The sequence below is a fragment of the Oryctolagus cuniculus genome, chromosome 18 (assembly GCF_051225735.1).
Source record: "Oryctolagus cuniculus isolate XC-2025 breed Fujian yellow rabbit chromosome 18, ASM5122573v1, whole genome shotgun sequence".
In the NCBI taxonomy this organism is placed as follows: domain Eukaryota; kingdom Metazoa; phylum Chordata; class Mammalia; order Lagomorpha; family Leporidae; genus Oryctolagus; species Oryctolagus cuniculus.
Window position 1 is genome coordinate 78911641 of NC_142884.1, and position 21460 is coordinate 78933100.

Consider the following 21460-nt stretch of genomic DNA (forward strand, 5'->3'; position numbering starts at 1 on the left):
TTTAAACATTTTTGTGTGTTGGGGCCAGTGCAGCGGTGCACTGGTGACACCGGCGTCCCACGGTGCAGTGCTGTCCCGGCTGCTCCACGTGGCCTGGGAAAGCGGTGGAGGATAGCCTGGGTGCGTGGGTCCCTGCACACATGGGGGAGACCCGGATGGAACTCCTGGCTTCAGCCCTGGTCATTGCAACCATCTGGGGAGTGAACTAGTGGGTGCAAGATCTCTCTGTAACTCTGCGTTTCAGGTAAACAAATCTTTTAAAAATGTATTGATTGATTTTTATTTCATTTGAAACAGCTGTCTCCCATCTGCTGGTTCACTCCCCAAACGCCCATGACAGCCCAGGCCGGTAACCGGGTGTCTCACGTGGGTGGCAGGGCCCAGGTCCTTGAGCCATCTCCTGTGTCCCATGTGGACATGGGCAGGACCCAGGAGGCCCTGGCCAGGCGCAGGGCAGTAGGGCAGGGAGGGATGGAGCCGGCAAAGACAGAGCTGTCCTCCCTCAGAGCCCCTGGCCGGGGTGGGAGGGGCTGGGCTCTGGGATTTGTAGGCCAAGGCTGGTGGGCGGAGCCTGTGGGAGGGGCGGCCAGACCAGTCCCCTTTGGGGCTCCCTCCCACCTGGGTGGGAAAGGGCCTGAGGGCCCCACCCCCTAGTTCCTGCTGTGCTTGTCAGAGCCTGGGTTAGGAGCCCCCGGGATGAGCCAGAGAGGCTGGCCATGGAGAGTGCCGCGTCTGGTTCTGTGTGCACGGAGCCAGGCCGCGGAAATCCTGGCTCTGGGCCCGGCAGAGCAGCCTGGGGGCAGTGTGGGCCGAGCAAAGGCTATGCAGGGCCAGGTCTTTCTGCAGTGGGGACAGTCCTGTTTCTGCAGGTGGCTCCCAGGGGGGGGGGGCTGCGCTCCCTTCCCCGCCCTGGTGGGGGGTGGGCTGCCCTGTCAGCTCCCAACCCCCACCCCGTGTCTGTGCCAGCCGTCCACATGGGGCGTTCGCAGGAGGGAGGCCCAGGAGGGCAGCCCTTGCCCCCAGGCTGCAGGGGAAGCAGGCGGGAGGTGCTGGGGGAGCGGTGGGCCGTGGCCTGGGTGACCTGGCCGGCACTGGACACAGCCCCTCATCCCCAGTTGTCCTGCAGGATCCTAGACCAAGTCAAGAGGGAAGGCCCCCAACATCTCAGCCCCGAGGACCCCCAGAGGCTGCGGGGCACAGGGCGGGCCTCTGCCCACACTCACTGGGAATTTATCTTCTCGCGGCATTTTCGCGGTTGTTATCCAGAGCATAAAAATCGATTGGCAATTTACTCTCTAAGACTCACGCCCCAGGGGTCTGTCTCGGTTCACAGCACCGATTTAACGATGAGGGGTTAGAGGCGGCTCCAGAGCCCACCCACAGCCACTGCTCGGCCCTTCCCAGCGCCTGGTGCGAGTCCAGCAGGGTCTCAGGCCGGTGAGCAGACGGACACGGCTCCGGGGCCAGGGAGGCCTCGGGAGAAGATCAGAGTGTGTGCGGGTCCGGTCAGCAGTCAGGGCTGCCAGCGGCTGCAGGGACCACATCTGTGTCCCTGGGAGGCCACAGACGGGGGCTGGGCCGGGTGGTGTCTGTGCCAGCTGCCTGCTCACTGCCGTCCCCGCCTGCTCCAGGGGTCCGAGGCCCCAGCACAGGGCCCGTGACCCTGTGGCAGCCTCCAGCTGCCCTGCGATGTGAGACCAAGCCCTCATGCTCTGCCTGGTGCAGTGCCCGCTCCTGACGCAACCCCCAGCCCACAGATGCATGCATACCCCCTCGGCCTCCATCATGGGGCCTCCCAGGGACAGAGGGGACGCAGGTGGGTACTGGGGCCTCCCGGGGACAGAGGGGACACAGGTAGGCGCTGGGGCCTCCCAGGGGACAGAGGGGACGCAGGTGGGTGCTGGGGCCTCCCGGGGACAGAGGGGACACAGGTAGGCGCTGGGGCCTCCCAGGGGACAGAGGGGACGCAGGTGGGCGCTGGGGCCTCCAAGGGACAGAGGGGACGCAGGTGGGTGCTGGGGCCTCCAAGGGACAGAGGGGACACAGGTGGGTGCTGGGGCCTCCAAGGGACAGAGGGGACACAGGTGGGTGCTGGGCTTCCCAGGGGACAGAGGGGACGCAGGTGGGTACTGGGGCCTCTTGGGGGCAGAGGGGACGCAGGTGGGTGCTGGGGCCTCTTGGGGGCAGAGGGGACGCAGGTGGGTGCTGGGGCCTCTTGGGGGCAGAGGGGACGCAGGTGGGTGCTGGGGCCTCTTGGGGGCAGAGGGGACACAGGTGGGTGCTGGGCTTCCCAGGGGACAGAGGGGACACAGGTGGGTACTGGGGCCTCTTGGGGGCAGAGGGGACGCAGGTGGGCGCTGGGGCCTCAGAGGGGACGCAGGTGGGCACTGGGGCTTCTTGGGGGCAGAGCTGCCTGAGAAGTGCTCCAGGGCGTGGGCTGGGGAAGAAGCCCCAGTAGTCAGAGGCCTTGGGCGTCGTGGGCTAGGATGGGGAAGTCCTCCTGGCCGGGAGGGGGAAGTCCCCACCCCCACCCCGCCCGGAGCCTCCGAACCAGGGCGGCAGGAGGTGTCCCTCCCACTTCTGAGCCTACCTCCTCGGCTCCCTGCCCTGTGCTGCCCGGCTGACTGGGCTCACGCACACCTGTGCACACCTGGGCATCTCGCCTGCCCCCGTGACCCTGAGTCACACACACCTGTGACCCCTGCCAGGCTGGGCTGTAGCTTGAAGTCATCGCTTGGCCCCCAGCACCCACTGAGGGAGAGTGGCCACATTCCATGCCAGACCCCAAGGGTCAGGGCCATTTTATAGGAGATTTTAGCTTGAAACCCACAGAGCTCCCGGGGGCCCAGCTCACACGCGTCCTGGCTCAGCAATGTGCTCAGCTCACCTGTGTTCCACCAGTCTATGCAGCTCCTGGTCTGTGCCCAGACCTTGACCCTCCCGTGCTTGGGACCCCCCAGCCCCAGGAGCCCAGGGTCCCTCGAGGAGGCAGAGCTCCGGGGCACCCCTGCTGGGCAGGGCTCACTCTGGCCAGAGGCCAGGCTGCTTCCCAGCGCAGCTGCCCACAAGGGGCTGGGGACGGCACGGAGGGCGGCGGGAGTGCACCGCCTGTCCCAGCTGCACCGGACCCCGGAGAGCAGAGAGGGAAGCACCTGGCAGTTTCAGTTTCCCACAGGAAGCGCACCCCATCTGCCTCGGCCCAGCTGTGCCGTCTGCTCCGGGCAGGCAGCAGCCCCCTGCGGGAGCCCCGGGTCGGGGGGGGGGGAATGGCCCCTACCGTGCAGGGGAGGAAAGCCCACCATGGGGCTCCTGGCCGAGGGGAGGGGGGGGGCTGCCTGGGGAGGGCGAAGCCCCTGGGTCCACAGTGGGACTGGTGCTTGTGTCTCCTGCCTGTGCCCTCCGAGCTGTGGCCTCGACCCCGGGCCAGGGAGTGGCCGTCACTTGCTTAGGACCTGGAGGTGGAGTTTGGGGGACACACAGAATGTGGGTGGAGGCCACCCCCAAACTGTGAGGGGGCAGGGTTGGCAGGTCTTGGCGGTCTCTGATGGACAGGCCAGGTGGGACACAGGCAGCTAGGGCAGCAAGCGAAGGCCCCCCGCAGGTCCTGTGAATTCGGGGCTTCCCAGACACTCAGACTGGGAGGGAAGAGGAGGCTCAGGGAGCCTGGGGGCCCTCTCTGCCTCTGGGGAGGGTGAGGTGGCGGGAGGCACCATCCAGGTGGGCCTCAGCGGGGGGCTGCACCCCACTGTCCCAGACCTAAGCGCAGGCCCCCATTTGTGGCCATGCCAGGCAGTGGGCAGACCTGGCCCATGGCCAGGACCCCAGGACACTGGCCAGGCCTCTCTGGGCAAGCCTGGCTCCCATCAGTCTTGGGTTCACCCTACTGACCCTTCTTGCGGTCTCCTCCGTGGCAGGGGTGTGGGGACCCCGCCCACTCCACCCTTGGGAGTCCCTCAGCGTCCAGCCCTGTTCCGCCTCAGCCCGGGCGGCGGCCTCACCCTGCGATGTTCCCGGCATCAGCTGGGTGTCAGGCCAGGCTCGGTCCACTGTGCAGCAGCACCAGCCCGGGGTCTCCCAGTGGGTTCTCAGGGGCTCAGCTGCATGGGGGGGGGGCTCCTCAGAGTGCAGCCTTGCTTCCCAGCCCTGTGGCCCGTTCCGCACACCCAGGGCGTCGACTGCCCTCCGTGGGGGACACGGCTGCAGAGGGTGGCAGCAGACGGGGCGCCAGCCTCTGGAGCTGGCGGCACTTGTCCCTGGCTGTCCCTGCGGTCACCACCGCCCAGGTGCGCTGAAAGCACCGGGGTCCAGACCCCTGGCTGCTTCCCTGGTGCCCAGCCCAGCCCCTCTGGGCCCCACCCCGTCCCACGTCCTGGGAACGCCCCACTGCCCTCCACACACTGCTGGACTTGCCGGCTCACACCTGTCCACCAGGCCTTAGGCCATCCCCTGACCCAGGCCCTGCCCCTCCCCGTCCGAGAGGCCCAGACCGGTGGGGGCTTTCAGGGTCACAGTGACCAGCCTCAGAGCAGCAGACCCACGTGTGTCCCCAGGGCTTGGACACCCCCAACAGCCCTGCTGGGGCTCCCTGCTGTGTGTTCTGGCCCCCTGGGCTGGCCCTGCCACTGTGGGCCGGGCCTCGGCTCCTGCTCGGACCTGCTGTGGCAGCCGAGGTGCCGGGAACCACTCCAGCACCCCCAGTCTCGCCACGCGGCTGTCGGGTGTGGGGTCCCAGGGACCTGGTACACGGTCTCCGCTTCTAGTGCCGAGACCCCCCCCCAACCTGGAGCCTGCGACTCAGACACTTGGTTGTGGGAAATGTCAGCTTTGTGAGGCGGGCAATAAAGGCAGGAGAGACATGCACTGGACAGGGGTTCTGGGGGAGACGTGGGGGAGGGGAGGAGGGGCTCCCCGAGAACAGAGCAGGACAGTCATACAGAGACCTGGGGGCAGTGGGGGAGGGAGTGCATGGCCTGGGGGCAGTGGGGGGGAGGAGGTGCATGGCCTGGGGGTAGTGGGGGGAGGTGCATGGCCTGGGGGTAGTGGGGGGGGAGGTGCATGGCCTGGGGGTAGTGGGGGGGGAGGTGCATGGCCTGGGGGCAGTGGGGGGAGGTGCATGGCCTGGGGGCAGTGGGGGGTGCATGGCCTGGGGGCAGTGGGGGGAGGTGCATGGCCTGGGGGCAGTGGGGGGGAGGAGGTGCATGGCCTGGGGTTAGTGGGGGGGAGGGGGTGCATGGCCTGGGGGTAGTTGAGGAGGAGGTGCATGGCCTGGGGGTAGTGTGGGGGGGAGGTGCATGGCCTGGGGGCAGTGGGGGGGGAGGTGCATGGCCTGGGGGCAGTGGGGGGGAGGTGCATGGCCTGGGGGTAGTGGGGGGGAGGAAGTGCATGGCCTGGGTGCAGTGGGGGGGTGCATGGCCTGGGGGCAGTGGGGGGGGAGGAGGTGCATGGCCTGGGGGCAGTGGGGGGGTGCATGGCCTGGGGGCAGTGGGGGGAGGGGTGCATGGCCTGGGGGAAGTGGGGGAGCAGGTGCATGGCCTGGGGGCAGTGGGGAGGGGAGGTGCATGGCCTGGGGGTAGTGGGGGGGAGGAGGTGCATGGCCTGGGTGCAGTGGGGGGTGCATGGCCTGGGGGCAGTGGGGGGGAGGAAGTGCATGGCCTGGGTGCAGTGGGGGGTGCATGGCCTGGGGGCAGTGGGGGGGAGGAAGTGCATGGCCTGGGTGCAGTGGGGGGTGCATGGCCTGGGGGCAGTGGGGGGGGAGGAGGTGCATGGCCTGGGGGCAGTGGGGGGTGCATGGCCTGGGGGCAGTGGGGGGAGGAGGTGCATGGCCTGGGGGAAGTGGGGGAGCAGGTGCATGGCCTGGGGGCAGTGGGGAGGGGAGGTGCATGGCCTGGGGGTAGTGGGGGGGAGGAGGTGCATGGCCTGGGTGCAGTGGGGGGTGCATGGCCTGGGGGCAGTGGGGGGGAGTAGGTGCATGGCCTGGGGGTAGTGGGGGGGTGCATGGCCTGGGGGTAGTGGGGGGGAGGAGGTGCGTGGCCTGGGGGCAGTGGGGGGGAGTAGGTGCATGGCCTGGGGGTAGTGGGGAGGTGCATGGCCTGGGGGCAGTGGGGGGGAGCAGGTGCATGGCCTGGGGGCAGTGGGGGAGTAGGTGCATGGCCTGGGGGTAGTGGGGGGGTGCATGGCCTGGGGGCAGTGGGGGGGAGGTGCATGGCCTGGGGGCAGTGGGGGGGAGGAGGTGCATGGCCTGGCCGCGGTGGCCCCCTCCCACCCCAGCTGCCCAGCCGTGGCCCTGCTGGGGTGGACGTGTCCCAGAGGAAGCCTGGGCCTGGATGTCCTCGCCCGGCACAGACAACTTCTCCATCCACACCAGGAAGAAGTGAAAGTTCTCTTGGCCTCAAGAAGGCCCTGACTGACTCCAGTGAGACCCTGTGGGACCACTTCCTCCAGGAAGCTGGCCTAGATTGCACTCTGTGCACCATTCCTAGGCTAGGGTCATCTTCCTGCTGGGGAAGGGGTCCTGGGGGGGGCAGGAGGAGCGCACAGTCCAGCAGGACCAGGGCCAGAGCCGCCCCTGCAGCCCCGCTCAGAGCCTGGAGCTGCTCAGGGGGTCGCTGGGAGGACACGGCCCCTCTGAGGCCCCTCCCTCCACCACCCCCATCTGCAGCCAGGGTTCGGATCCCGCAGGGTCCTCAGGTCCTGTGAATTCCTCAGACCCCCCGACTCCTCCTGGCCCGACAGCCAGGCTGGGGCTCCTCTGGGCGGGCGCTCACTGCACACACGCCAGTCTGGCCCGGGACCCCACCCCTCAGCCTGACTGGGCTGCTCCCTGTCCCACCCTAGGCCTGCTCTGGCCCTCAGCCCCTCGTGCAGCCGAGCCTGCACAGCCCCCAGCACACACAGCAGACGCCTAATCAGCCCGCAAACGCGGCCTGCCGCACGTGTTCCTCGTGCTCTACCGATGGCACTGCCAGGGACCAGGCCCTCGGCGTCCAGCGGGGACAGCGAGGGAGCACCGAGGGCCGTCCGGGTGCCAGACGGCTCGCAGCCGAGGGCACCCCTCTCCCAGACCCCAGACGCACTGGCCGCCTTCCCCGCCCCCTCCCCACAGCTCTGACCCAGGCTCTAAACACCCCTCCTTCCCCCAGCCCTCAGGCCTGAGGTCCCAGGGCTCCAGGGTGGCAGGGCTGAGCCGTCCAGGGCTCTGCCCTGGGCCCTGCAGCCACCCTCAGCCCTCCAGCAGGGCCCTGCAGGTGCTGCCCCCAGTGGTAATTTCGGGTATTGCAGGGCCCCCAATGCAGAGCCCCCAACCGCGCCTCTGTGTGGCCTGGGCCGGCCCTCGGTCCTGGGGCGCCCTGGACAGGGCGGTGTGTCCTGCAGGAGGGACTCCCTGAACCCCAAACCCTGGACGTAGCCCAGGCTCATCCTGCAGCGGAGCACCCGCTGCACCACCACCGATGCCGCTGGGCTGGGGACAAGCTATGTCCGCAGCCCACCCAGACCTTGGCCGCCCCGCCCCAGACGACCACGCACGCTCGGCCCAGTCCACAGCGCCCCTGGTCTGAGGCTTCCGTAGCCAGCCCCAAGCAGGACGTGGCTGCCGGCTGCACACGTGGGCAACGAGGAAGCTGACGCCCAAGGGCATGGGGATGCTGACCCCAGGATGGAGAGGTTGGTGTGGACGTGGCTGGGGCTGGCCTCAGGCCAGCCACAGAGGGAGTGGCCTGGAATATGGCCCCCATGTGGAGCTGGCAGCAGTGCCCTGGGCCCTGGTGCTGGCGAGAGCCGGGCACAGCTGGGCCCTGCATGACTGGGCACTGGGCTGGGAGCCCTGGGGGCTGTGGGAGCCTGCAGTGTGGCTGCAGGGCTGTGGGCAGGGCAGCCCTGAGGTCCCTGGCGTCCCGGGATGAGGCCTCATGAGGTCATGGGGTTGCATGGGCTTGGCAGAGTCAGGGTAGGCGGCAGCCTGCTGGGCCCCCGAGCCTGCAGCCCACGGGCAGGCTGAGATCCAGGGTTCCTGTGGCCCCCACCTGCTGTCCTGGCAGGGTCCCGCTGTAGACTGGGGCCTGGGTCAGGGCCGCGGGCACCAACCCCTCGGGGGCCGTCCTCCAACCTCAGCGTCCCCGTCCACCCTGTCTTGAAGCCTCGCCCTGGAGCCTCCCAGGAGGAGGGCAGTGCCCCACGCTCGCCCCCCTCCCAGCCACAGCCCCACTGGGAGGGCATCGCCGCCTCCTCCAGGCTCTCAGCGTCTGTCTCCGGGTGGGGTTGGGATGCCCGCCTGGCACCTGCCGGCCTCACCGGGCCATCTGCCCTGGCTGAGGGGGACGGTCCCCCAGGGAGGCCCTGAGGCAGAGCCGGGCAGGTGGCAGCCTGGAGATGCCACGTTCCCGCCACCTGCTGTGCTGCCCCTGCAGCCCGCCCCTCCCGGCCGCTTACCTGGGCCTCCCGTCCCGGAGCCGGGGTGCTCCGCGCAGCCAGTGGACGCCAGGAGCCTGCTCTCAGGCAGACATGATGCCCGGGACATGGAGCTGGAGCCGGAGCCGGAGCAGGGCTGTTCTGGCCCTGTTCTGATCCTGGAGCTGTGAGGCGGCTCCGGCCAGGGGCCAGTGTGGGGGCCCAGGGCCAGCCCAGGACAGGCTGCTCCCGGGAGAGCGCGGAGGGGGAGAGGAGGGGCAGGGCTGGCCGGGTGCTGAGAGCCCCCAGAGGCTCCGGGCCCTTCTGAGGCTGCTGCCTGGGGTCCTGGGCAGCTGGCCCCTGGGAAGGGGCGGGCAGCGGCAGGGGCTCATGTGATGGGGGCGGGCTGGGGAAGTGCCCCTGCGCCTGCAGGGGCGAGGCAGCCAGCTGTGTCGCCGTGATAATGCGGCGGGGCCAGGGGCTGCAGCTGCACCCGCCACTTCCCCGACAGGAACCATCTGGGGCCCTGCCCGGCCCCGCTTCCCCCACCGCCACTCGGTGCCTTTCCAACAGCTTCCTCCTGCCCGGCCCAGCTGCCCGGCCGGACGGCGCGGCTCGCAGGCCGCTTCCTTGACCCCGTGGGCAGGTGGGCGTCACTGGGGGCAGCGTCCACTCCGGCCCAGCACTCCCCAGCCTGCCCCGCCTGCCCGGCTCCCCACCTGGGCGTGGCCCTTCCTCCAGCCTGGTGGCTTGGGGGCTCCTCCCTCTCTCAGGCCAGGCTTTCCCCAGCGCCCCCGCCCCGTTCAGCTGATGGTCCTGGGCCCGAGCTCTGGGGGCCGCTGGGAACCGCGTCCCCCTGCCCAGGGCCCAGAGGGACTTCCCTGCTTGCTGGTTCCCGGGGCCCCCGGGCGCGGCCAGGACACTGCCTCTGTCTGCTGAGCCACTGGCAACCTGCGCGATGCTGCTGCCCCTGCGTGGTGCACGCCTCGGGTGGCCAGCGCGGCCGCTCTGCCCAGCTGCCTGGGGGTTTTGTAGGGAAGACGGGTGGGGCTGCCCCTGCCAGTCTGAGACCACAGAAGTCCCCTTGGCTTTCTCAGACCCTGGGGGTGTCCTGGAGTCCCTCCTCTGCTGGATGCCCCGAGGGGTGAGTCAGACTGGTCACAGGTGGAGAGAGGACCCACACTGGGAGGGGGCGAGGCCGTGGGCGCAGGCCTTGCAGGGGGCTTCCGGGACACTGGGGCCAGGCTCCGGGGTTTAGGGAGAGAGGCTGGCCCCTGACGCCCCGTGGGCGCTCCCATCCCAGGCTCCCAGGGCCCCCCTCCAGCCAGCGCCCAGTGGTCCCAGCTCCTGGAGGCTTCCAGAGCGAAGGCAGCTGTGGGGCAGGGCCGGTCATGCATCCGTGCAGCCACGCAGCCACACAGCCACGCAGTGGGGATGGCTACTTCCCTCTGCAAGCCCTGGGGTGGAGGCTGGGAGACAGGAGGGGTCTTCTGGAGGCAGGGCCTCCCTCCGCAGCCCTGAAGGCAGCTGGACAGGACCCTGGGTGGGGCTGGTGGAGCGAGAAGCAGCGGACAGCTGTTCCGGGTCAGGCTGCACCTGCTCCCCACCCCCAGCTTGGGACACTTCCACTTCCGCGAGGGGCCCTGAGCTCCTGGTCTTGTCTTGCCCGCCTGGGCTCTGAGAGGGGTGGGGTGCTCATCTGCTCCCCACTCCCCCAGGCCGGGCAGTTGGTGCCGGTGGGGAAGCAGCCGTTGGCTGTGGCTTTGTGAGCTGGGCGGGGCTGCTGGGCGGAGCTGGGAGATAAGGAGCTGGGGGAAGTGGCTGCAGGGGGCAGGAGGCGGAGGAGGCTGGGAGGAGGCCTGGATGCTGTGCCCTCCTCCCTCCCTCCTTCATGCTGTTCCTTCCCCACCTCTCTCCCTTCCCACAGGAGAGCTCCGGAGAGCCCCAGCTCCCCCTCCCCCCGGGAACCAGGGGAGCACGGCTCAGCAATAACCCCCAGGAGACGGGCCCCGGGCAGTGGGGGTGCTGGTTCAGGCAGGAAGGTCCTGGGCAAGGCTTGCCCCCTCCAGCTTTAGGGAAGGGAGGGAGAGCTGGGGAGGGGCCGGGGGCAGTGGCACTGGGTGGGGCCCTCTGGGAGGAGGGCTTGTGTTGCCTCCTCTCCTTGTCAGGAGGAGCGCCCCATCCCTCCTGTACTGCTGGGTGGGTGTGTGGATAGACGGACGCGTGAGCGGGTGGATGGGTGACTGGTGGGTGGGTGGGTGGATGGGTGGGTGCATGGGTGGAAGAGTAGATGAGTGGATAGGTGGGGGGAGTGGCTGGCTGGATGACAGATGGGTAGGAGAATGGTTTGGTGGGAACATGGATGGATGGGTTGGGTGGGTGAGTGGATGCGTGGGTGCATAGGAGGGTGGGTGACTGGGTAGCTGGGTGGAGGGAGGAGTGGCTGGCTGGATGACAGATGGGTGGGTAGATGCCTGGGCGGTGAGTGAGTGATGGGGTGATGGACGTCTGGGTCTGACCCCCGGGCCCGCGGTCAGAAGGCCAGGGAGGATGCAAGCCCCAGGGCAGCAGGGGCCTGGGCCGCGGCTCGTGCTGCTGAGAGCAAGCCAGACTCCCGCCTGTGCCTCTGGTCCTGCCGGCGGGGGCGGGGGCACCCGCCCCAGGCGTCCAGGTGTGGGTGAGGCTGGCACAGCAGAGGTAGATGCCCGCCACGTCCAGCCCCCTGCCCTGGGCACCAACGAGGCCTTTGTCAGGGAGGTGGGGGCCTCTCAGCCCACTGGCTGTGCACGGCAATGGCGGGCATGGAGCAGAGAAGCCCATGGGAGCAGCCTCGGCCAGCGGGACCAAGGCCGCCGGACTGAATCCCTGACAGCGCGGGGGCAAGCGGCAGGCAGGGGCTTGCCGGGGGCTTCCCACGACTGTGGCGAATCTGCTCGGTGTCTGGCTCTGACAAGACAGGCCTTGACACCCCTGTGGAGCCGGTGTGCGGGGGCTGGGCTCGGGGACCCAGGCCCTCCGTCTTGCTCATCAGCAGCCCTGTGCAGCGTTGAGTCTGGGCTTCTGTGCCCATTCTGCAGCACAGGAAACTGAGGCTCCCCGAGGAGAGTCCAACCTCTGCGTGACCCGGCACCCGGGGGGCCGCGGGGCCCAGGTGCTGCCGGCTGTGGAGGGGGAAAGCCCCTCGAGAGGCCACTTTCCCTGTGCGGAGCCCCCGGTGGGGGTGGAGGGCGGAGCCGGTTTCTCTCTGAGTCAGCCCTGGGGTTTCACACCGGGCCTGGGGCCCAGCTGCAGGTGCCGAGGTCGGCGGCCCCCGCCCGTCTGGGTGCTGTGCGTGCGCCTGGCTCCTGGGAGTCCGAGGCCCAGCCCAGAGCCTGAGGTGGGGAGGAGCCACAGTTCTGGCCGTTTCTCTGGGGTCTTCAGCCATCGGCCCCCCGCCCCCGTTTAGGTGCATAAACACAGCTCCTACAGCGCAGGAGACTTGAGACTGAGCGGGCTAAGAGGGGAGGGGTCTGGCCCGGCCTCCCCCTCACAGTCCAGGATGTTCGGGAATGTTCTACCCCAGAGCCCAGGGTCCGGCGCGCTTTCCCATCAGGCGGCACTGACTGTGCCCGGGGAAGCCAACAACCGGCACCTGGCAAGCGGGGCAGTCGGGGGCGGGCACGGGGCCCCCACCTCCGGACGGCAGGGGCAGCGCCCCCTCCGCCCACCTGGAGGGGCTGGGGGCTCAGAAACCCACCCCGGCCCAGGGCACAAGGACATCCAGGCACAGAGAACACTGGAGAGCGGGGGAGCTACGCGGGCCGCCTGCCCTGCCTTGCTTTGTCCAGTTGCCCAGGTGCCGGCCCCCAAGCGGCTGCGAGAGCTGAGCCACCCTGGCCTCCGCGTGAGCGTGGCTGCTGCTCCGGGTGACGGCCACCGTGCGTGGTCTCAGTGCGTGACTCCGTGCCACCGTGCGTGGTCTCAGTGTGTGACTCCGTGCCACCGTGCGTGGTCTCAGTGCGTGACTCCGGCCACCGTGCGTGGTCTCAGTGCGTGACTCCGTGCCACTGTGCGCGGTCTCAGTGCGTGACTCCGTGCCACCGTGCGTGGTCTCAGTGCGTGACTCCGTGCCACCGTGCGTGGTCTCCGTTGGCCTGGGAGAGAAGCCGACCTGTATCCAACAAGAACAAATTTCAGTTTTTATTTTTATCCCTTTTTTAAAAATCAACTTTTTATCAACGTCTTTTTGGACAAACGCAAGTTCAGGGCGTTCTCTGTGGGCCGGGGAGGGTCTGGCTTGGGCTTCTCGGCTGGCGCCTCTCAGCTCCGAGGTGCGCTGTGCTGACCGCACCGGGCTGGTCACCTCCTCCCCGCAGAGCCCCCACTGGTCACCGTGCTCGGATTTCTCTCCGCAGCTCGAGACGTCCTGCTCAGAACTGAAACTGCGGCTGCAGCCCCTCCAGGCGGTGCCACCCGGCCTGGACAGCTCTGATGGCCCGACTCACGGACCCCAAGGCTGCCCCCTCCCCTTGGGCTCCCCTCTCCCTGAGTCCCCTCCCTCTGGGCACCCTCCCTCTGGGCTCACCCTCCCCCTGGGTTCACCCTCCCCGGGCTGCTCCTCCCCTTGGGCTCCCCTTCCCCTGAGCCACCCCTCCCCTTGGTCTCCCCTCCCCCTGGGCCCCCTCCCCATCAGTCCCCTCCCCCTGAGCCCCCTCCCCCGCGCCCCCCCCCCCGTCGCCCCCTGCCCTCCTGCTGTGGGCGTCCCCTAGGCCCTGTGCTCCTCTCCATAGCGTTCTTCCCTTCTGACCTGGAGGTTGGGTCTGGGGGGTGGGTGCTTTGGGACCCCTGGACCTCAGGAAAGCTGCAGTGACTCAGCCCTGGGTCTCTCTGCGTTGGGAGGGGCGGATTCCCCGTGAGGGGGCCTCCGTCCTCGCCCACTCCCGCCTCACACTCTGCTGTGTGCTCCTCCATGCAGGTGCCGGGGGTGGGCAGCCCGGGCTCGTGCCCAGCTGCTGTCTCGCCTGCCGTGCCCGTCTCCCTCTGTCCACCTGCTCAATCCCGAGGGTCACTCGCAGGGCTCTGGCTTCCGGGGCCGCCTTCCCTGCCCACCCCTGCGTTTTCTTGAAGAGCAGCTGTCACCCGACGGCAGGCCCGGCTCTCTCACTGGCAAGCCCACGCTGCTTTCCCAGCAGTCTGGGCGTGCGGCGAGACTCCCACGGCCCCGCACAGCTCTTCTGTGACAGTCCAGGAACTGTGTGGACGCTTCGTAATGTCCCAGAGTTCACAGCAGACCCCAGGGTCGCCCTGGGCGGTGGGCGTCCAGTGGGCGTGCCCGGGCAGCACCACACATGGCCGCTCGCTGCCCGCCCCCTCTCTCCTCCCCCGACCCCGGCAGCCGCGCGGCATCTTGGCTCTGTGGCTCTGCCGCAGTCTGGGGCTGGAATCCTGCTGTGCGGAGCCGGCGCGGACACGCCACTCACTCGGCGCCGTGGCAGGGCTCCTCTCCTCTCCTCTCAGGCCGGGGCGCTGCGTTGCCCCCGGTTTGTGCTGGGACACCCGTGTCCTCCGGCGACGCCCGCAGGGCTTGGACAGGAGCCGCTGGCTGGGTTTGATATCGCCGTCCCTGCTGCACCCCCAGAGCCCGGGACAGGGCTTGGCAGAGAGCGCGCTCAGCGAGTCAGCCCCGAGCGCACAAAGCAGCGGTCAGCCCCGGAGGACGGAGCCCAGGACCGCCGGGTGTCCCGGGACTGACCTCTCACAGGTTCCCTGGGCTCTGGTCTCCAGGACGCAGTGGCACAGCCACTGCACGGGCACTGTGGAGACACCTTGGCGGGGCCCGGGAACTGTGGGGCTCAGAACTGGAGGGGGGACGTGCCGGGAGCACCCAACCCTGGGCAGCACTGCTGAAGGACTCAGAGGCCAAAGAGCTGCCCAGGCCCCTGCCTGTGGCCGTTCCCCATGGCTGGTGGGCAGCCCCGCCACCGGACGGCTCCGGCCACGAGCACTAGCCGTGGAGTGACCAGGCGTGCGCGGTGCTGTGTCTTCCACCACAGCGCCCCCCTGCGGGGGTCTGGATGGTGGTCTCTGGGAGCCCAGGCAGAGACAGGAGGGCTGCTGACCCTGCGCCCGTGACAGTGGAAAGCATCTGTGGCCACTAGCGTAAACCATCAGAGACGGGGGCGGAACAACTGCACCTCTCGTGTGTGAAATAGAACGGGGCTCCCCCAGGCCAGGCAGCAAGCACAGGGGAGGGGGCGTGGCTCTGGCTTGTCCACCATCCTGCCCGCCCCCCCCGCCCTGTGATAGGTGCCCCAGGCCGCCCCGGGGCCCATGTTCCCACCTCTGTCCTCCGGCGAGGCAGCTGCTAGAGGCTGGTCCCTGGGCTGGGCTGGGCAGGCCGGTCTGCGAGCCCCAGCAGCCCTGTCCGTGCGTTGTGCCCTTTCCCCGGGCTCCAGTACGGGAAGAACAAGTCCCCGGCATGGTGAGTGGCCTGGCCCGTGGCCTGCCCTCGTGGCACCCCGTGGACCTGGGGAGTGTCCCACTCCAGGGGGAGGCGGGAGCCCGCGGCTCCGGCAGGCCAGGCCCTCCCCACTTTCAAGAGGGCTGGGGACAGTGACCCGCTCAAAGCCACTGCACAGCGGGTCCTCCCTCCACGCAGGACACGAGGCCTTGGTCACTGGCGTCTCAGTCGGGTGTGTGAGGACCTGCACTCGACAGCGTGGGCTGTGCACCCGCTGGCCGGACGGACCAAAGCCCACTGTGCGCAGCCCGGGAAGCCACACGGGACTGTGCACTGCACGTCTGATCACGCGTGGGCAGGGTCTTTCCAGACAGACTGTCCCACCCGGAAAAGCGGGCTCTGGGGTGGCGCAGGGCCGGGCAGGGCAGCAGGTCCTGCTGGAACCTGGGCCTCAGAGTCGCATCACCGCAGGCGCCGCAGGACGTCTGGAAGGAAGAAACTGCCCCTGCTGTGTGTGCCGAGTGCCCCAGCAGGGCTGTGCTCACTGCCGGCGACCTTGGCCTCTTCCTGAACCCACAGCCAGTGTAGTTTCAACCTCCTAGGCTCCTGGTCCCTGCAGGGTCCCTCGCAGCGGCAGCCCCCCCGCACAGAGCCCGGGCTCGGCCACGTCCCCCTCACAGAGCCCGGGCTCGGCCACGTCCCCCTGCACAGAGCCCGGGCTCGGCCACGTCCCCCTCACAGAGCCCGGGCTCGGCCACGTCCCCCTGCACAGAGCCCGGGCTCGGCCACGTCCCCCTGCACACAGCCCGGGCTCGGCCATGTCCCCCTGCACACAGCCTGGGCTCCTGGTCCCTGCAGGGTCCCTCGCAGCGGCAGCCTGGACTTGGCCCCGTCCGCAGATTATCTCGGTTCCCGGGAACTTCCCCCGGCTGGCCCCGAGGTGGCCCTGGAGACACCGGGCTGAGGTGGGGCTTTCCTGTCTGTGACATGATTAAGTGGCAGAGGCGGTTGCTGGCGGGAGCGTCCGCCGCGGCCCTGCCGTCTGGCCGGGGCTTGCCTCTGTCCGCATTTATCTGCCTGGCCCAGCCTGGCTGGCCGGTGGTTATCACGGCCAGACCTAGGGGTGGCAGCACCCGGCGCCTCTACCAGACGCTTCCGACCCGGCTGGCCCCGGGGTGCAGAGAGAGGCCCTGCCCTCCCGCGCTGGCCTTCCGGGCACAGCCCCTGCCCCCAGCGAGAACCCCGGCCCCACCCCTCCGCCTGCTGTGCCCGTTCCCGCCGCCACACCTGCACTCTGTATGGGCTCCCAGCAGCCCCAAGTCTAACTGAACCCAGAACCACGGAGCAGGGCCCGGCTGTTGGCCGACGGATGGGTGCAGGTGTGCGGTGGGCCTTGGAGCCGCGACCACAGGGCCTCACCCGCAGCTGGCAGGCAGCACCCCAGGTCCAGCTGGGCCCCTTTGCCAGGAGCTCCTCCTCTGAGCCTGGCCTCGGGGGGAACTGCTCTGAGCAGGGCCAGACAGCTGCCCAGTGAGGGGGCAGGGCCACCCAGGGCCTTTGCACTGACCTCCCGTGACCTCCCTCACGGCCCCTCCCCCCTCCTCAGACGTTGCTCAAGCACAGGATTGGGACCAAAGGAGTGCACTCGTCCTGGCTGTGGTGGAGCTCCGTCTGTGTCATGCCACAGCAGCTCTGGGGTCTCTACAGAGGTGAAGGCAGCAGGTGGGGCCGGCACTGACCCCCAGGTGTGCAGAGGAGGTGATGGGGCCGGCACTGACCCTCTGTGTGCAGAGGCGACAGGGCCGGCACTGACCCTGTGTGTGCAGAGGTGACGGGGCCGGCACTGACCCTCTGTGTGCAGAGGAGGTGATGGGGCCGGCACTGACCCTGTGTGTGCAGAGGTGATGGGGCCGGCACTGACCCTGTGTGTGCAGAGGTGATGGGGCCGGCACTGACCCTGTGTGTGCAGAGGTGATGGGGCCGGCACTGACCCTGTGTGTGCAGAGGTGATGGGGCCGGCACTGACCCTGTGTGTGCAGAGGTGATGGGGCCGGCACTGACCCTGTGTGTGCAGAGGTGATGGGGACGGCACTGACCCCCAGGTGTGCAGAGGCGACGGGGCCGGCACTGACCCTGTGTGTGCAGATGGAGTGATGGAACAGCACTGACCCTGTGTGTGCAGAGGGGGGCGACGGGGCCGGCACTGACCCTGTGTGTGCAGAGGGGGCGACGGGAATAGCACTGACCCTGTGTGTGCAGAGGCGACAGGGCCGGCACTGACCCTGTGTGTGCAGAGGTGACGGGGCCGGCACTGACCCTGTGTGTGCAGAGGGGGCGACGGGGACAGCACTGACCCTGTGTGTGCAGAGGTGACGGGGCTGGCACTGACCCTGTGTGTGCAGAGGTGACGGGGCTGGCACTGACCCTGTGTGTGCAGAGGGGGCGACGGGGACAGCACTGACCCTGTGTGTGCAGAGGGGGCGACGGGGCCGGCACTGACCCTGTGTGTGCAGAGGGGGCGACGGGGATAGCACTGACCCTGTGTGTGCAGAGGTGACGGGAACAGCACTGACCCTGTGTGTGCAGAGGTGACGGGGCTGGTACTGACCCCCATCCATCCGTGCGCCTGTCCCTGGACAGAGCCCTGTCCGTACCTCACAGCTGGCCTTGCAGGCCTGTGTGTGCAGATCCTCACTGGAGCTGGTTCTAGTTGCTTCCCGCATGGGGGACACGCGCACACGTCCACGCTGTGCCCTGGGGGCAGCTGCTCCCCGCATGGAGTTGTGGTGCGGCTGCTGGCCATGGTCACCTCCCCAGTACCACAACACTGCCGCCCTGTGCAGCCCCAGACACAGGCCGAGCGGGCCCTGGTTGTGCCGGCACTGGACCTCCTGCCTCGGCCACTGCCCTGCTCTGGGCGTCACTCCAGCCACGCACCTGCCAGTGTGGACAAAGCTGCCTCCGGGTCCAGGGCCTGCCCAGTGGCTTCCTCCCCCGGTGACCGGGACCTGACCCTCCCCCGACCCCATGCGGCTGTGCTGTAGCTCCTGGGTACACACGTCTCCCCAGGCCACGTCAGGACACATGGACATCCTGGTGTCCGTGCCCTTGGGTCACACGGTGCGAGGCCGGCCACAGGCCCCGCCGGGGGTTCCAGCTCCACGGTCTCGGCCACGTGTGGCTGCCCGCTCCCGTGTGCTCCCGACTGCAGCTCCTGCAGGGACTGGCCGGCGGCTGGCACGGGGACACGGGCAGGCCCAGAGCGTGGTAGCCAAGTCTGTGACACGGGGGCTGAGAGTGAAGGGCGGAGGCAGTGGCCCAGGCAGGAGGTGCGGGGCCCTGGCAGCCTGGCCTCGGGGTTAAGGCCCGTGTGCTCCAGTGCAGGGCCAAAGGAGGTGTGGGGGGTGTGGCCGGAGCGGGAGGCCAGCCAGGCTGAGGGGGGAAGGGCTTCAGCAAGAGACAGCGCAGCCAGAGGTGGGTGTGCGGGGGGGGGGGGTGCGGGGGGGCAGGGCCAGGGCAGGGTGGGCAGGACCAGGGCAGGTGGGGGGGCAGGACCAGGGCAGGGAGGGTGGGGGACAGGACCAGGGCAGGTGGGGGGGCAGGACCAGGGCAGGCAGGGGGCAGTCGCCTGGGAGGTGGGAGTGGGCATGAGTGGCAACACGGAGACAGACAAGGTTGGGCCCAGAGTTTTGGGGGCACCAGCAAGGGGCTTGGGGAGCCCAGGACAGCAGCATCCTGGCGGCTGTGGTCAGCGCTGTTTCCAGAGGGCTCTCCCCGAGGCCAGACAGGAGCAGAGCCCAGGGTCTGGCTGGCCAAGCCGCCCTGGGAGAGGGAGCCATTGCCTCTCCGAGGCAGCAGCTGCGCTGGCCCAGCCCCGTGTACCGCAGCTGCGAAGCCTTGGCTGCGAAACACGCGCCACCTGGGAGAGGAGGCAGATGGGCAGCTGCCCCCCGTCCACCGGCATCTGGCACCAGCTGGCTGGCAGGGCAGCTCGGTGGCCGGCTCTCACTTGTCCCAGTGTGTCCCTGGGGGTGGAAGCCGGCACCTGGGGCGGTCGCAGGTCAGCGCCCACCTGGGGTTGTGGAAGCGCCCGGCTGAGACCCGCGTCGTCGTGTGCCCTGAGCAGGCCAGGCCTGCCCCGCAATCCCCACGGCCGGCTCCCGGGGCCTCTGTCCAGCCTGCCTGCTGTCCCCTCCCCACCATCACCCTGGCTGTCAACCCCCTTCGTGGAGAACAGAAAGTCGCCCGGGCGGATGTGATGTGAGCAGGAGGGGGCAGCGTGGCCAGGGCTACCAGACAGGCGCCCAGAGCCTGCTCGCAAGGCGGGGCCTGTGGTTCAGCTCGGCGTCTGTGCCCGGCGCTGGAATTCCCAGCCAAGGAAATGCTCCCGGGGTGAGCACAGCTCCCGGGCCCGCCCATCTGCCCGTCCATCACTCTGTCCTCAGCAGCACCCCCCGCCCCCAGGCCCACGCCTGCAACTGCCTGACTCACCCGGTGGACGGCTCTGCTCATGGTTGTGCGTGTCGTGGTTCGCTCGTTCTTGTGGCCACAGAGCCACGCCCGCCATGAGGGTGGCATGGTGGGGACCCCTGACGCGCCTGGGGCGATTACTGGCCCCCCGCACGGGGTGGGCGGGATTCACGCAGGTGTCCTGCAGCAGGGATGTCCAGTGTCCAGCAGTGGTGTCCACAGGGAGGGCAAGGGTGTCCCGGGCACTTGCAGCCGCTGTGTCTCCGGGGGTCTCTGATGGCCTCTCTGGAGGCTGCGGTGGCTCTGTGCAGTGCACGGCTGCGGAGACCCACGGGGAGTGGACGTCCCCGAGGTCTGGCGCCTGCTCTCCCAGGAGCTTCTGTGGCCACTGCCTGCTATGCCCTGGCCACGCCGGGTTGCCAGCTGTGCCAGTGCATGCGGCCTCTCCGGGTTATGTGGGGGTCACACCGAGGCCCCTGGCTGGGTGGGCAGCCGGGGTGGCTTTGATCCCAGGGCTGAGGAGCCCCCGTTCGGCTGGCGCCCTAGAAAGCGGCTGCATGGACGCTGTCCCTGCTGCGTTCCTGGGCTCTCGGCCTTCCTCGTCCCACGTCCCAGCCTGGACCACGGCAGAGGCACAGCTCCCACACGCAGTGGGGTTCGGGCAGCAGAAATGGTTCTGTGACCCCGGAGGCCAGGGGAGGGGGGCACTGGGGCAGAGGAGGTGGGCCTGGCGCCTACTGGTCCCCACGGTACTGGGCCAGAGCTAGGGGCTGGTCCCCGAGCCCTAAACTGGGAGGGCGCCAGGGGTGCAGGGGCGGGGGAGGGGCCTCAGCCCACCCGGGAGCCCGGCCCCGCTGTGCACAGTATCCGGGCAGGAGAGGGGCTGCCCGGTCAGGCCGGGTGCTCGATTTGGGGGGGCTGGCACCCTCCAGACAGGCAGGTAGAGGCTAGGGCTCCTCGGGCAGGGGCAGTGTCGCAGGAGGACCCGAGCCTCTGGATGGGTTAGGCTTTGCTACACAGGTGGAGCTGGCAGGTGGGGCAGGCCCTCGCCCAGCCTCTGCTCCCGTCCCGGGTGGGGGGTGGGGGAGGGGATGACCTGGGGGGCCCCAGAGAAGCAAGCACGTGTGATGGGGTGGGGCTGAAGGTGACCCCGCCTTCACAGCTGCGCGTGGAGGGCTCCCTGGAGGAGGAGGCTGGTCACGCTGGGCCTGTGGGCCTCGGGCTTCATGGCTGCTGCCGCCGTGCTGGGCCGGCGGCAGAGGGGACGGCCCAGTGGCCCTGCCCTGTCCTGGCTGCCCTGGTCTTCTTTTTTCTTTTTATGAAGATTTATTTGGAAGTCAGAGTCACACAGAGAGACCTGGTTCACTCCCCGATGGCCCCCGTGGTCAAGGCTGTGTCAGGCTGAGGCCAAGAGCCAGGAGCTTCTTCTGGGTCCCCTGTGGGGTGCAGGGGCCCGAGGGCCCGGGCCATCCTCCACTGCTTCCCAGCCATAGCAGAGCTGGATCAAAGCGGAGCAGCAGGGACTGGAACTGGCGCCCGTGTGGGATGGCAGCACTGCAGGCGGAGCCCAGCCCAGGTCTCCAGCTGTCGGCCCTCGCTCTGTGACCTGCACAGTGGGGTGAACACTCTCTCCGGTGGCACAGGGGCTGTCCTGTGTCACCTGGCTGCTTTGCGGGGGGCCTGGCCCTGGGTTGATTCCACAAGCCCTCGCCGAGTGCCGGTGGTGGGGGAGGGCTCCTGGCTTGCTCAGAGTGGCTGGGCCCCACTCCCTGCGCAGGCAGGTGGGGTGCCTGGTGCTGCCAAGACTCAATGCCACAGCGAGGGGCCCCTGGACGAGCAGCAGGCCATGGCCTGAAACCCCGGGCCAGCCGGGCCGGCGCCCTCTGCTGCCTCTTGCAGCTCGTGGTGGCCCCGGGCGTCCATCGCCCCGGCCCTGCCTGTATCCCCACACGGCCGTCTCCCCCTGAGGACGCTGTCATCCGACCTCCGGACCTCGGACCCTGCGTTAATCAAACCCCGCTTTCCACGTGAGGTCACATTTGCGGGTTCTGGGCGGCTCTCAGGGGCCACCAACCACCCGCTGCCGGGGAATCGGGAGTTCTGAACCGGGAAGCCGGGGCGGGCTCTCGGGGCGGGCTCTCGGGCTGAGCACTGTTTGCAAGGGCA

The 21460-nt window shown here is 69.1% G+C and overlaps 1 protein-coding gene across 7 annotated transcripts in view; it reads right to left on the reverse strand.

The window, feature by feature from the left end:
* CBFA2T3 (CBFA2/RUNX1 partner transcriptional co-repressor 3) overlaps positions 1–9079 on the reverse strand; it is a 54382-nt gene extending 45303 nt beyond the window's left edge. For 2 of the 7 annotated variants that reach the window (XM_089320565.1, XM_089320559.1), the window contains exon 1: positions 8428–9076. In XM_089320565.1, the coding sequence (XP_089176691.1) occupies positions 8428–8515 (88 nt within the window). In that variant the 5' untranslated portion in view covers positions 8516–9076. Of the gene's footprint in view, positions 1–8427 lie in introns of all 7 variants that reach the window. The other 5 variants (XM_089320561.1, XM_089320560.1, XM_089320562.1 and 2 more) reach the window with 5 other exon arrangements.
* Positions 9080–21460: the final 12381 nt, after the last annotated feature.